The sequence below is a fragment of the Melanaphis sacchari genome, unplaced genomic scaffold, assembly GCF_002803265.2.
Source record: "Melanaphis sacchari strain LSU unplaced genomic scaffold, SCAv2.0 Contig45_pilon_pilon, whole genome shotgun sequence".
Classification (NCBI taxonomy): Eukaryota; Metazoa; Arthropoda; class Insecta; order Hemiptera; family Aphididae; genus Melanaphis; species Melanaphis sacchari.
Window position 1 is genome coordinate 1,590,923 of NW_020271303.1, and position 11,983 is coordinate 1,602,905.

The 11,983-nt window shown below is 28.9% G+C and overlaps 2 protein-coding genes and 1 non-coding gene across 3 annotated transcripts; 2 read left to right on the forward strand and 1 right to left on the reverse strand.

Annotated features, from left to right (window-relative positions):
• Nucleotides 1-812: 812 nt before the first annotated feature.
• Nucleotides 813-1,007, forward strand: LOC112598243. The gene has a single exon (XR_003114883.1). It is a non-coding gene; the product is annotated as a small nucleolar RNA U3 (small nucleolar RNA).
• A 777-nt stretch (nt 1,008-1,784) lies between these two features.
• LOC112598208 (C-1-tetrahydrofolate synthase, cytoplasmic) lies at nt 1,785-7,734 on the forward strand. Its single transcript, XM_025344605.1, has 16 exons — nt 1,785-2,160; nt 2,221-2,419; nt 2,547-2,683; nt 3,133-3,225; nt 3,287-3,428; nt 4,137-4,248; nt 4,308-4,533; nt 4,603-4,776; nt 5,286-5,422; nt 5,507-5,839; nt 5,930-6,358; nt 6,456-6,601; nt 6,664-6,917; nt 6,980-7,106; nt 7,265-7,417; nt 7,490-7,734. Exons 1-16 carry the CDS (start codon nt 2,111-2,113, stop codon nt 7,577-7,579), a joined length of 2,802 nt encoding a protein of 933 aa, XP_025200390.1. The 5' UTR covers nt 1,785-2,110; the 3' UTR covers nt 7,580-7,734.
• Nucleotides 7,735-9,150: 1,416 nt separating this feature from the next.
• LOC112598139 (probable methyltransferase-like protein 15 homolog) lies at nt 9,151-11,354 on the reverse strand. The gene is made up of 4 exons (XM_025344504.1): nt 11,087-11,354; nt 10,824-10,894; nt 9,899-10,712; nt 9,151-9,682 (listed from the first exon to the last, which is right to left on the reverse strand). The coding sequence occupies exons 3-4, from the start codon at nt 10,477-10,479 to the stop codon at nt 9,208-9,210; spliced, it is 1,056 nt and encodes a 351-aa protein (XP_025200289.1). The 5' UTR covers nt 10,480-10,712; nt 10,824-10,894; nt 11,087-11,354; the 3' UTR covers nt 9,151-9,207.
• Nucleotides 11,355-11,983: the final 629 nt, after the last annotated feature.

Consider the following 11,983-nt stretch of genomic DNA (forward strand, 5'->3'; position numbering starts at 1 on the left):
CAGTTACGCATTGCTTGAAACTTATTTTCGAAAAGTTTGGTGCTAAAAATGATCAACAATATGGAAAATAAAATTGAAACCAATATCAACGTATTAGATGGCATATTACTGATTTTCAAAGCTTGGAAAAGTATCAGAGAGTACACAAAACTGTTATCATCACGCGGGTTTCAAAATGCAATACAACAATAATTAGTTCAAAAGAACAAGAAGAAATATGTTTTCCAGATATTGATAATTATTTAACTTTAATAATGATGTACTAACTTAGAACCACTTAGTGATCAAGAACTTATTTCTTCGTTGAGCGACACACCTGAGGAAAACGAAATAATGAAGAAGCTGATATCTGATGAAGATTTTTCCATAAATGCTGTGTTCAATCAATAAAAATATTATCAAATTATATTTTAAATAATTTAAGTTCAACAATTATTATATATATAAAGACTGCAGTACGTCTTTAGCATTACTATCGGAAACAACATAAATTAAATGCTAAATGACATTAGATCGTAACGAAAATATGGGATAACTAGTTATAATAATTATACCAATAGGTGCTGCTAGATAGCTCTGTCGTCAACTATCCACTAAACGCGGCATCGTTGACGCTTTTCAAAACGTTCAACTGTTTCTCGTGTCCTATAATGAAATAAACAATATAATCTGGAAAGATAGTTAGTCAGGTGATATTTCGGTCAACGAGTTCGGTTCATATAGTGACAAAATGTAATGTGCAAGTCTATCGGCAGCTCGTGTTAAGTTATCGACGTCAAATATAAATACGGTGCGGCGTCTAGAAGACAGTTAAGATCATACTTCACAGGATCATTTCTGTAGTATGCATCCTCCAGGTGCAAATCTGGAGTCGTCATTGCCACGATGATGAGTCATGTCCATGCCAGAGCGTGAGGCGGCTAGTGGTCTGCTGTTCGCAGTGAGATCATATAGCAACGATGATCGCAACCAGTTTAACTGGAAGGTATGTGGTCAGTCTGAGTGGTTCACTTCTTAGTTATTGTTCTTTTAAGATCAATGAATTGATATAAGTAAGTGTTGAAAAGGCACCAAGTTTTCTAATATCGGTATACAAAAACTATCATAATCTCTTCACGAAGCATGACTATTCATTCAAGCTGTTTTAAAACTTTTTTTGTCACTTAAAATTACTCCTTCTATTGAGAATACATTCTTTAAATTATTTTGTTTTAATAAATTGTATGAGATATATATATTTTTGAGATATAGAATCTGATTGTTCATTAAGAAATGTTTAAAATTTTATTTTGATGTTTATTCTACCAACGATGTTCATTAATTTTAAATAATAAATAAATATGAGAATTTATATCGTTAAAAAAAAAAAATATGAGTAAATTTGATGTGTAGAACCTTAGCAATTATGAACTATTCATTAATTATAACAATAATTACACTGTTTTATTATTTGTGATATTTTTAGTAGTATTAAATATTAAATATTAAGCAGTAAGTTACACTAAACTCAAAGTAATGAATTACAAATATTCAATCATGTATCTAAATTGGCTAAATGGTTAAATATTAAGTATGACGTAATTGTATTTTATATTTACATATTAATTAAGAATATTATAATTTTTAATCATCATCTACGAGAGATAAGACTTACGTCGGAATTGACGCGATTAGAAATAATGACCTATTTTCTATTATTATTTTATAAAAAGACAATGATTATTGAACCGAAACCATTAGAATTGGATATAAATGTTGATTACATATTTTATAAGTTCGACTTATCTGCCAACAGCAGTTGGTAAATGCATTCAAATTTATATTTCATAAAAGAACGTATAAAATAATAACCATTATACAATATTGTACACCGGCAAGTCATTGGCGAACTCATAACGTGATTTTCATTTTATTGATAACGAGCAACAAGTGGACACCGGTCCACGGTAATTCCGAATTAATTATTATCAAACTTTGCTATAACTAATGAGTAGGTAATAATTCTTTAAAAATTAGAATCATTCGTTTAGCACCACATATTTTAATAAGTCGTATTAGTATTAGTTGTATTTGCTTCCCATTTATTTTACTGTCAATACTCAACATCGTCATGTCTGAATCAATTGTTGCAAAAGTACTATCTGGTACTGAATTGTCCAAGTAAGTTGAGAATTTAAATTCGACGATACACTTATTAATATCTTCCTCATCGTGTATTAGGGAAATCAAAATCGGCTTAAAAAAACAAACGGATGCACTTGTTGAAAATTTTAATGGGTTTAAAGCGCACCTCGTTATTATTCAAGTGGGAGGACGCGATGATTCCAATGTTTATATTAGACAGAAAATTAAATCAGCGGCCGAAGTGGGTGTGGAAGCATCACATATACAATATCCCAATACAATCACCCAAAATGAAGTATGCATTTTAATATGGTTTTTAAATTAAATTAATTATACTTCAATTGAAGCAGTTTTATAAATATTTATACTTATATTTCCATTGATATTGTAATATAATTATTTTGTTTATTTATGTTAATTAGTTATTGTCAGAAATCAATAAATACAACAGTGATTCGTCTGTACATGGTATTATCGTTCAAATGCCGTTAGACTGTACAGAAAATATCGATTCACATTTGATTACCAACGCTGTTTCCCCTGAAAAGGATGTTGACGGGTTAATTTATTTTAGACATATTGTGTATAAAGCCAAGGGTAGACTGACATAAGTGACAATTGTCGACTGTATCTTTCTATATTGAAGACACTGCTTTTAATTTTGACTGATAAAATATTACTGTAGCTTAATAAAATAATAGTCGGTAGGTGATTAAATTGTATTATTTATTATTAATAATTTATTATACTCACATATACTTGAATATCATAATGAATAACGGTTGATCTATTACAGACTATATGTACATAAACATTTTTACCATATCAGTACTGTTTCTGGTAAATAACTACTGTTAGGTGGATTCATAATTAATAAAATTTATGATTCTCTTTACTAAATCGTTTCCATTTAAAATAATTTGGTGTCAGTCTATCTTCTGTCTTAAGTCTCAAAATTATTTGAAAGATATTTTAAATATTGTATGTATCTTATGTTTATGTATATAGTTTAAACATTATTAATGAAGGTCGAGTAGCCATTGGTGATTTAACTGGTCTAATCCCTTGCACTCCAAATGGTGTTATTCAACTAATAAAAAGGTAAATATTTTTTCCATCTAAATCTTATAAATATTTAATTATTATTTAATTATAATTCTAGAAGTGGAATTGAAATTTCTGGAACAAGAGCTGTAGTGTTGGGTCGCAGTAAAATTGTTGGAGCACCTGTGGCTAGTTTACTCTTATGGCATAATGCTACTGTTACAATTTGTCATTCCAAAACTAAAGACATTGAAAAAGAAGTATGTTTAAAAAATCAACCCTAATATAATTAGTATATTTATGATAATTTATTTAAACAGACCTATACTCATGAACTTTTAAATATGTTTATATTTGTATGATTAAACCAACAATGTTTTATCTTTAAATACCCTTTTTTAACTTGAGTTTTAACAATGATTATTAGTTATTACTATGTTTAGTATACATTTTGATTAATTTTCTATTTATTTAGTACTAGCTAAATTACCCGGCTTCGCTCGTCTGTAGTTTGTGCTTTCTCAAAATTTTACTTAATTTTATCAAATGATAAATAGTAGTAGTAGCTGAATTATAAATAAAACAAAAATATAATGATCACTCATAGGAGTATTTGATATTACTTGGTAAAAAAAAATTGGAAAAATGTTAAATAGTGTCGTCATAAAATGGAAACAATCAAAATACAACCCCCTCACCCCTTTCTACAGGAAAAGAAAATAAAAAATCGAATGACATGGTGATACTCAAAAAGGCATTTTGAACAACACTGTGAAAAAAAATGTTAAAAAATGCCATCACAAAAGGGGAACCTAAAAAAGAGCTATTCTTTTATATATATAAGGATAGTTGCCAATACATTTTTTTTTCTAATTACTTTATCTAGATAAATTCTTATTCTTTTCAAAAATTCAATTTATTTGCCACTTATGAAAATTTTTAAAGCTATTTAATAATTTTGTACTTAGGTGTCCAAAGCAGATATTTTAGTGGTTGCTATTGGCAAACCAGAATTTGTTCATGGGTCATGGATAAAATCAGGAGCAGTAGTTATAGATTGTGGTATCAATTCTCTTCCAGGTAATTATACTTATAAGCTTGACAATTTAATTAGTATAAAATGTTTATCTTTTACTTAGACTCTACAAAAAAGTCTGGTTATCGTTTGGTTGGAGATGTTCATTACGCGTCAGCATCTCAAGTAGCGTCTGCCATAACACCAGTGCCTGGCGGTGTTGGACCTATGACTGTGGCTATGTTGCTATCAAATACTGTACAAGCAGCTACAAAGGTTGCAAACATGATTTATAAGAGCCAATGGAATTTAGACATACTTCCATTAAAACTTCAAAGACCAGTACCAAGGTAAAGTTGATAATATTATAAGTGTTCTCTTATTTAAATCAAAATAAAAAATATTTTATTTGTTTCTAGTGATATTGAAATAGCTAGAAGTCAAGAACCAAAAAATATTATGGTGTTGGCTAAAGAAATAGGTCTAAAAGAATCTGAAGTGATTTTATATGGCAATAAAAAAGCTAAAATCTGTATATCCGTTTTAGACCGTCTAAAGAACATAAAAAATGGAAAATATATTGTGGTTACTGGGTACGTAAACATAATTATCGTTTGTCATTTCAGTCAGGATTTTTTTAACAAATTGTTTTTTATAAACTATTTATATAAAAACTTTAATTTTAATGATTAATGATAAAAATAGTGATAGTAATATGCTGTCAATATGCATAATAGTATTTAAATATGTCTTAATTTATATGTTAAATAATATAATTTGATATTTTTTTATAATTTTTTTCTGATTCTTACATAGTGGTTATAATTTAACAATATACAATATTTGGAAACATAAAGAAAAGACAAATTATGAACATATTTTAATTTTAAAATAATATATGCAATATTTAATTTAAATATTAATACTATTTAGTATTTATCTTATATTTAATTAATAATTTATTAAATAAATAGTTTTAGTATATTTAACTAAATAAAAATTGTATTTGAGATCTAATCTCTTCCTAGAATGAACCTATATACGTATTAATAGAGTACTTTTTTTTGATGATGAAATATTCTAATGTAAAAGCATATTTCAGTATCACACCAACGTCATTAGGCGAAGGTAAGAGCACAACAACAGTAGGTCTCGTTCAAGCTTTAGCAGCACACTCCAAAAAAAATACTATTGCTTGTTTAAGACAGCCTTCACAAGGACCAACATTTGGAATTAAAGGTTTGTAAATATTTTCATAAATTTTACTAATTAGTAGTTTGTTCAGGATTAAAAGTGATTTTTTATTGACATTGGTTTTATCAGGTGGTGCAGCTGGTGGTGGTTACTCTCAAGTGATACCAATGGAAGATTTTAACCTCCATCTAACTGGCGATATACATGCAGTTACAGCTGCAAACAACTTGATGGCTGCACAAATTGATACTCGTATGTTTCATGAGGCTACTCAAAAAGATCAAGCCTTATATGATCGTCTTGTACCAACTGTGAATGGTGTACGTACATTTTCTTCCATACAACTGAACAGGTTAAGGAAGCTTGGAATCAACAATACTGATCCGTCAAAGTTGACTGCTGAAGAAATTGTTTCTTTTTCTAGATTAAATATTGATCCAAATACTATAACATGGAATAGAGGTAAATATTAAATAATATTGACTAATGGTATTGTATTTTAGACTATGACTAACTTAAATATTATCATAAAAATAATATTTCCATTTTTAGTAATGGATACAAATGATCGCTTTTTGCGTAAAATTACGATTGGTCAGTCACCAACTGAAAAAAACCAAACTCGACAAACATGTTTTGACATTTCTGTGGCCAGTGAAATTATGGCTATTCTAGCTCTGGCTAAAGATGTCAAGGATCTTAAAGAAAGACTATCAAACATTGTGGTTGCACAAGATACCAATGGTAAAGATGTCACTGCAGATGACTTAGGTGTGACTGGTGCAATGGCTGTGCTTTTGAAAGATGCCATCAACCCAACATTAATGCAGACTCTTGAAGGAACTCCGGTACTGGTACATGCTGGCCCATTTGCTAATATTGCTCATGGCGCGTCATCTATTGTGGCAGATCTGCTAGCTTCTAAACTAGTTGGTTCTGATGGTTATGTTGTTACTGAAGCTGGTTTTGGATCAGATATTGGTGAGTATGAAATAAAGATAAAGAGACAAGCAGATTAGAGAATCAAATACCTAATTAACAGTTCACAAAATTGAAATTTCTAATTAAATTCTTATAGGAATGGAAAAATTTTTCAACATCAAAACCAGATATTCTGGTCTTTTGCCGAATACTGTAGTATTAGTATGTACTATTAGAGCCTTAAGAATGCATGGTGGTGGAGCTATCAGTCCCAATATCTCTGTTACGCAAGAAGAAAAAGAAGTAACTGAATTTTGTTTGATTTGTGTGTAAGATCATCCAATAATGTAAATTTTTCCTCACAGGAAACATTACGTAAAGGTGTAGAAAATTTGCAAAAGCACATCAGCAATAGTGTTAAATATGGTATTCCTGTAGTCGTGGCCATAAATGCTATGAATGCAGACACTGAAAATGAATGGAAAATTGTTAGAGATGCAAGTCTACAAGCAGGTGCAATGGATGCGGTTGTTAGTACTCACTGGGAGAATGGTGGATCTGGAGCTATTAAATTAGCTGAGGCTGTCATTTTAGCTAGTCAACAACCTCAGGAATTTAAGTAATCTACACTACTATTGTTTGTTTTGACGTGAAATATTAAATTTCTGTTTTAAAACATAGATTTTTGTATGACCTGAATATGCCATTGCAACTTAAGATCGAAACTATTGCTAAAGAAATGTATGGTGCAAAATCTGTGGAGTTTAATGAAAATATTTTAAACAAATTGAAAACATATGAGTCTAAGGTATAAACCACATTTCATGTCTATTAACTTAATAATTTTTTAATATGCAAATCAAAATAATTTCTATGAAATATATCTTTTACATATTTTACACCTACCTTATACATTTTTATTATCATTAAAAACTGAAGGGTTTTAATACTATTAAATACTTGCAGGGTTACGGAAAGTTACCAGTTTGTGTGGCAAAGACGGCGTTATCATTAAGTGGAAATCCAAATCTAAAAGGTGTCCCTACAAACTTTACATTGCCAATAGTGGATGTATATGTATCTGCTGGTGCCGGATTTGTTGTTACAATAGCTGGAGAAGTAATATATATATTTAAGCTAAGATATGAACAGTATTATAAAAATGTATAATTTTTTTTATTTTAAATATAGATATCCAAAATGCCTAGTTTGTCTACTCGTCCAAGTATCTACGATATAGACTTAAACACTGAAACAGGAGAAATTATCGGTCTGTCTTAGTACAGCTATTATACTATACCCACATACATAGTGCCATATCAATCTTGTTGAAATGCAAATACCTATTATTATTATATTTCAATTGTTTTCATTTTTTCTATTTTCTTTCATAACTAATAAATAAAATATAAATATATTATGGAGTTTTTAATTTGTTTTATATCACATCAAATATTTTATTTATTATAACACAAATCCATCTGATATTGTATAACTGAAAAACTTATATTGTATTTTCACTTTTAAATAAAGTCAAGTTACCAACAAATGTTTGGTACATTATTTTTTCAGTATTAAATGATACTCTTAGTTCTGTTATAAATATATTTTTTAATCAAAATGTCAAATATTTTTAAAACTTAGTTTTGCAGATTCTGAGTTACAACAAAAGCTTACAAATTGTTGGCATTTAAGATGATAAAAAAAATCATTCTTCTTCTTCTTTTAGATTAATTGGCCACTAAGACAATATGATTATTATAATAATATGGATTATAAATACATAATACCATAGGTACAATTTCAGAATCAAAATTAAGAGGATGTTACTCTCTCATTTAATGTCTTTGTCTCAGAAACAAATAACAAGAAATGTTAGAAATTGCACTTCATTTTTGAACATTTATGTTAAGAACGCCTTATATCTCTGTTGTGTCCATCTATCTATTAATTACTGTATATACCTAAATAGATTCTATTGTTTACAACAAGATATTTAATTATCCTCCTTAGCTTCTGATAAATAACTATTTTTTCTAAATTTTGTATTGTTTATATTTGATCCCTTTGTTGGATATTAATAAATCTATCTTATTACCATTCCTTTAATTTTAGTGTTCATAATTCAAAACAAAATACTAAAAATACATTTAATAAATATTTAGGTATTTTAGTAGAATAAAGAAATGATTTTACTATGGTGCTATTCAACAATAATAAATAAATACCAAATTCTATTTAAATTGTACATTAAAATAAAACATTTACAAACCGTGATTTTATTATAATCTCAGTTTTATAAGCTTTAACCATCTTTTTACAATCAATATTGATTGTATTATTAGCATTTTGATTAATGCAAAATAAAAAAAGTAATTTTGAGAATATTCACTTCATTTTAATAGTTGAGAAATGTTTAAGTAAATTATTAAAATATTAATTTTAAATCAATGAATTCATTACTTTTAATAAATTATTACTAACCAATAATTTATTTAAAAAAATGTTTTAATTAATTATTTGTTAATTAACAGATTCAGTAATATTTTTTAGAATTAAAAACTGTTAAATATTACTGATTAAGTTCACTATTAAGAGTAAATTTATCATTATTTTCATTGAACATTTTTTTAAGGGAATGTGTTTTCATTATTTAAAGTTAAGGATAATTTTAAATTTTTTTACAGTACTTCAATCAACTTTATGACATAGTTTTTTATTTATACTTTTAGTGCTTATTAGTACTGGTTTTATTAAAGGCTTATGTTTCTTGTTTATTATTCATTTAAACTTGATAAGATTATTTTAACCAATTACTTGGATGTAAATTAAATAATTATTTTAAAGAACAATACATTAATAAAATTATATTTAATCTATAAAAATAAAATTACATACTCTAACAAAAACTATTTAATTCGAACGGCCGCCCTGAGACGTGCTGATCTGCTTCTAGGATTTGATTCAACTTCTTCAATACTTGGAGTAATTACATGCTTGTGGATTTGATGCCAACAAGTGTCATTTACAACATTCATAAACTCTTTATCATAGGCCTGCATTGGATTAATATACTTCAGGGGTAGAGTATTAGCCATGTTATCATTGACATTACCCTGAATATGTCGTTTTACTATGGTATCTTCAAGGGAATGAAAAGCAACAGTCACCATGATTCCACCTATTTTCAAATAATGGCTTGCCAACACTATACTGTGGTTGATTTCGTTCAATTCATTGTTGATAAATATGCGTAATGCTTGGAACACTTTAGTAGCCGGATGAGATGGCCTATGCAACATGTCAGTTCTCATCTCATTGTTGCAAACATTTTGCACAAGTTCACAAAAATCACGCGTAGTTTTTAGTGGCTTAAATAAATACCTGAAGTACAAAAAAAAGTAAATAAAATATTAATTAACGATCCAGAATATAATATTTCAATATTTCATGTTGTAATTAAATGTATTAGGTATATTAAAAATGAGAATTTAAATAAATAATATTTAATAAACCTAATTAAATTTTAAACCTCTAAAAAATATCAGTTTACTAACACAAAAACTTAATTTTATTTGTATTAATAGCTAAGAATTGTACCTTGCTTCAATAACAGCATTTGCAATTTTTTTTGACTGTTTTTCTTCCCCGTATACTTTAAATATTTTATATAGATCTGATTGATCAGCTTTGGCTAACACGTCTGCTGCTGTAATTGTTTGTTCTTCGGGATCCATTCGCATATCCAAAGGGCCATTCTTACTAATTGAAAAGCCTCTGGAAGCAGTGTCAAATTGCATAGAGGAAGCACCAAAATCAAATAAAATACCATCAAAGCTATTCATTTTGCATCCTAAATTTTTCAACAGAACTGGCAAATCACTAAATTTTCCTTTTAAAGGTACTACCCTATTTGGATAACGTTCAGAAAGTTTTTTTGCTATGGCACATGCTGTTGGGTCTCTGTCCAAACAATAAACAACTGTTGTATCATTTTCTTGCAGAATCCGCTCAGTATGTCCCCCAGCACCGAATGTCATATCTATGATGTTATGGCCGTTTTGTGGTGATAGATAACTAATTGCTTCTTCCAGCAGTACTGGCTTGTGAGGCCTACTGTTGATTTGACGGACTAATTTTGTCCTTGATTTTGTTAAAAGTTGTCTTAAAAAAGCCTTCATTGTGTTTATTTAAAATCTCAAGAGATTCTTTGGATAATACAGATGTGCAATGTTGAACACTGAGTCCAGATGCTGATTTTTGGATAGAACGCTTGTATTTGTTGCCGTAGTAGTTGTCGGCAAGACGTTTGAGGGACTCGTATTTCTTTAAGCACTTTGTGGTATCACCACGGAAGGAATCACCAGAGCTGAAAGCTACTCCCACTTCCTTACGTATGTGTTCACCCAGATCTCTAAGCAATAATAAGTCAAATAGTTAATACTAATGTCACCAATCATAAAATGTACAAATGAGGACATAAACTCAAAATAACAAAAGATGTTATGAGTAAAATTTCACCTACCTGCCAGTTTTACTGGGGTCTAACGGCCATTGTTTCAACAGTTTCAAGTAGTTTTTATAAAGGTTGGCCATCTGAAATAAAAAAATAGTACCTAATGCAGTTTCTTTTTTATAGTTTAAATAAAAATCTACAATCTACACATTTTCATAAAATAAGCAGATTTGAGAAGCAGTAAATAATATAAATTGGGAAATTACCCAATATTAACACCCAGCAAGTGTGTTAATTTATTATGTTCATAAAATAAAAATGATTAGCATTACCTAATGAGACTGTACTTGTTGTGATTCACGGTGTTGGCTAAACTTTATATTTCTGAGTTTCAGGTGTATGGTGTATTTGGTACTTCAATAAGCAAACTGAACTTACTATAAAAAACCTTATCACTAACTTCAAACTTTTCAGTATGTTGCATAACACCGCGTAAACACTAAACTGTAAAGTATTATTTTTAATAATTATTACTCAGGTAAGTAGACAGTAAGCAGTAAGCCATACGATCCGGAAGAAAAGTGTATGTCGGATATCAATGTGGATTATGGGTATCACAACCAAGTTTTATAGATAAAGCTGAGTCTAGCTGATAAACTAACCTATTTTTTCTTTATATCATGTCACACTGTTCATTCTTCATTTGCTAAAATGTCAAGTCATGTATATTCAACCAATTAGTTACTTTTTTTTTAAGATATTGCTAAATTGCAATATTGGATTTATTCTGTGTTTTATATAGAAAAATTCCATCCAAGTAAAAACGTTATGTGCAATGTCCAAATCGAACAATTCTCACTTCTCAACCTTTTTAGATTTTACCACCGATACCGTCTGATATAGTGATATGACATTTATACGGCGGTATAGATGGCGACCCACGACATCGCACAAGCTGCCTCGATAAATTATTTTTGTCTTATACCTTGAATGTTGAAATTTGTGTTTGACATACAAATCCTGCCTTCTAAAAATCACATTGAAAACTGATCTGTAAGATCTGTTGATGAATTCACAAAAAATGCAAAAGTTTGTTTTGTACCTATTTCTTATATTATTGTATAGTTTTGTTCCTATACTGTTTTTAATTAAACATTTAATGTTATTGTAGAACTGTTTTCAATAACTTTTTGAGGGCATCAACTTGTCATTAATAAAGGATTAAGCAA

Bases quoted from the DNA above. Each gene is read 5' to 3' on its own strand.
- LOC112598208 (XM_025344605.1), top strand. From the start codon at position 2,111: ATGTCTGAATCAATTGTTGCAAAAGTACTATCTGGTACTGAATTGTCC. The intron at 2,161-2,220 runs GTAAGTTGAGAA...ATCGTGTATTAG, and splicing joins TCTGGTACTGAATTGTCCAA to GGAAATCAAAATCGGCTTAA. The intron at 5,840-5,929 runs GTAAATATTAAA...TTCCATTTTTAG, and splicing joins TACTATAACATGGAATAGAG to TAATGGATACAAATGATCGC.
- LOC112598139 (XM_025344504.1), bottom strand. From the start codon at position 10,479: ATGAAGGCTTTTTTAAGACAACTTTTAACAAAATCAAGGACAAAATTA. The intron at 9,683-9,898 runs GTACAATTCTTA...TTTGTACTTCAG, and splicing joins AATGCTGTTATTGAAGCAAG to GTATTTATTTAAGCCACTAA.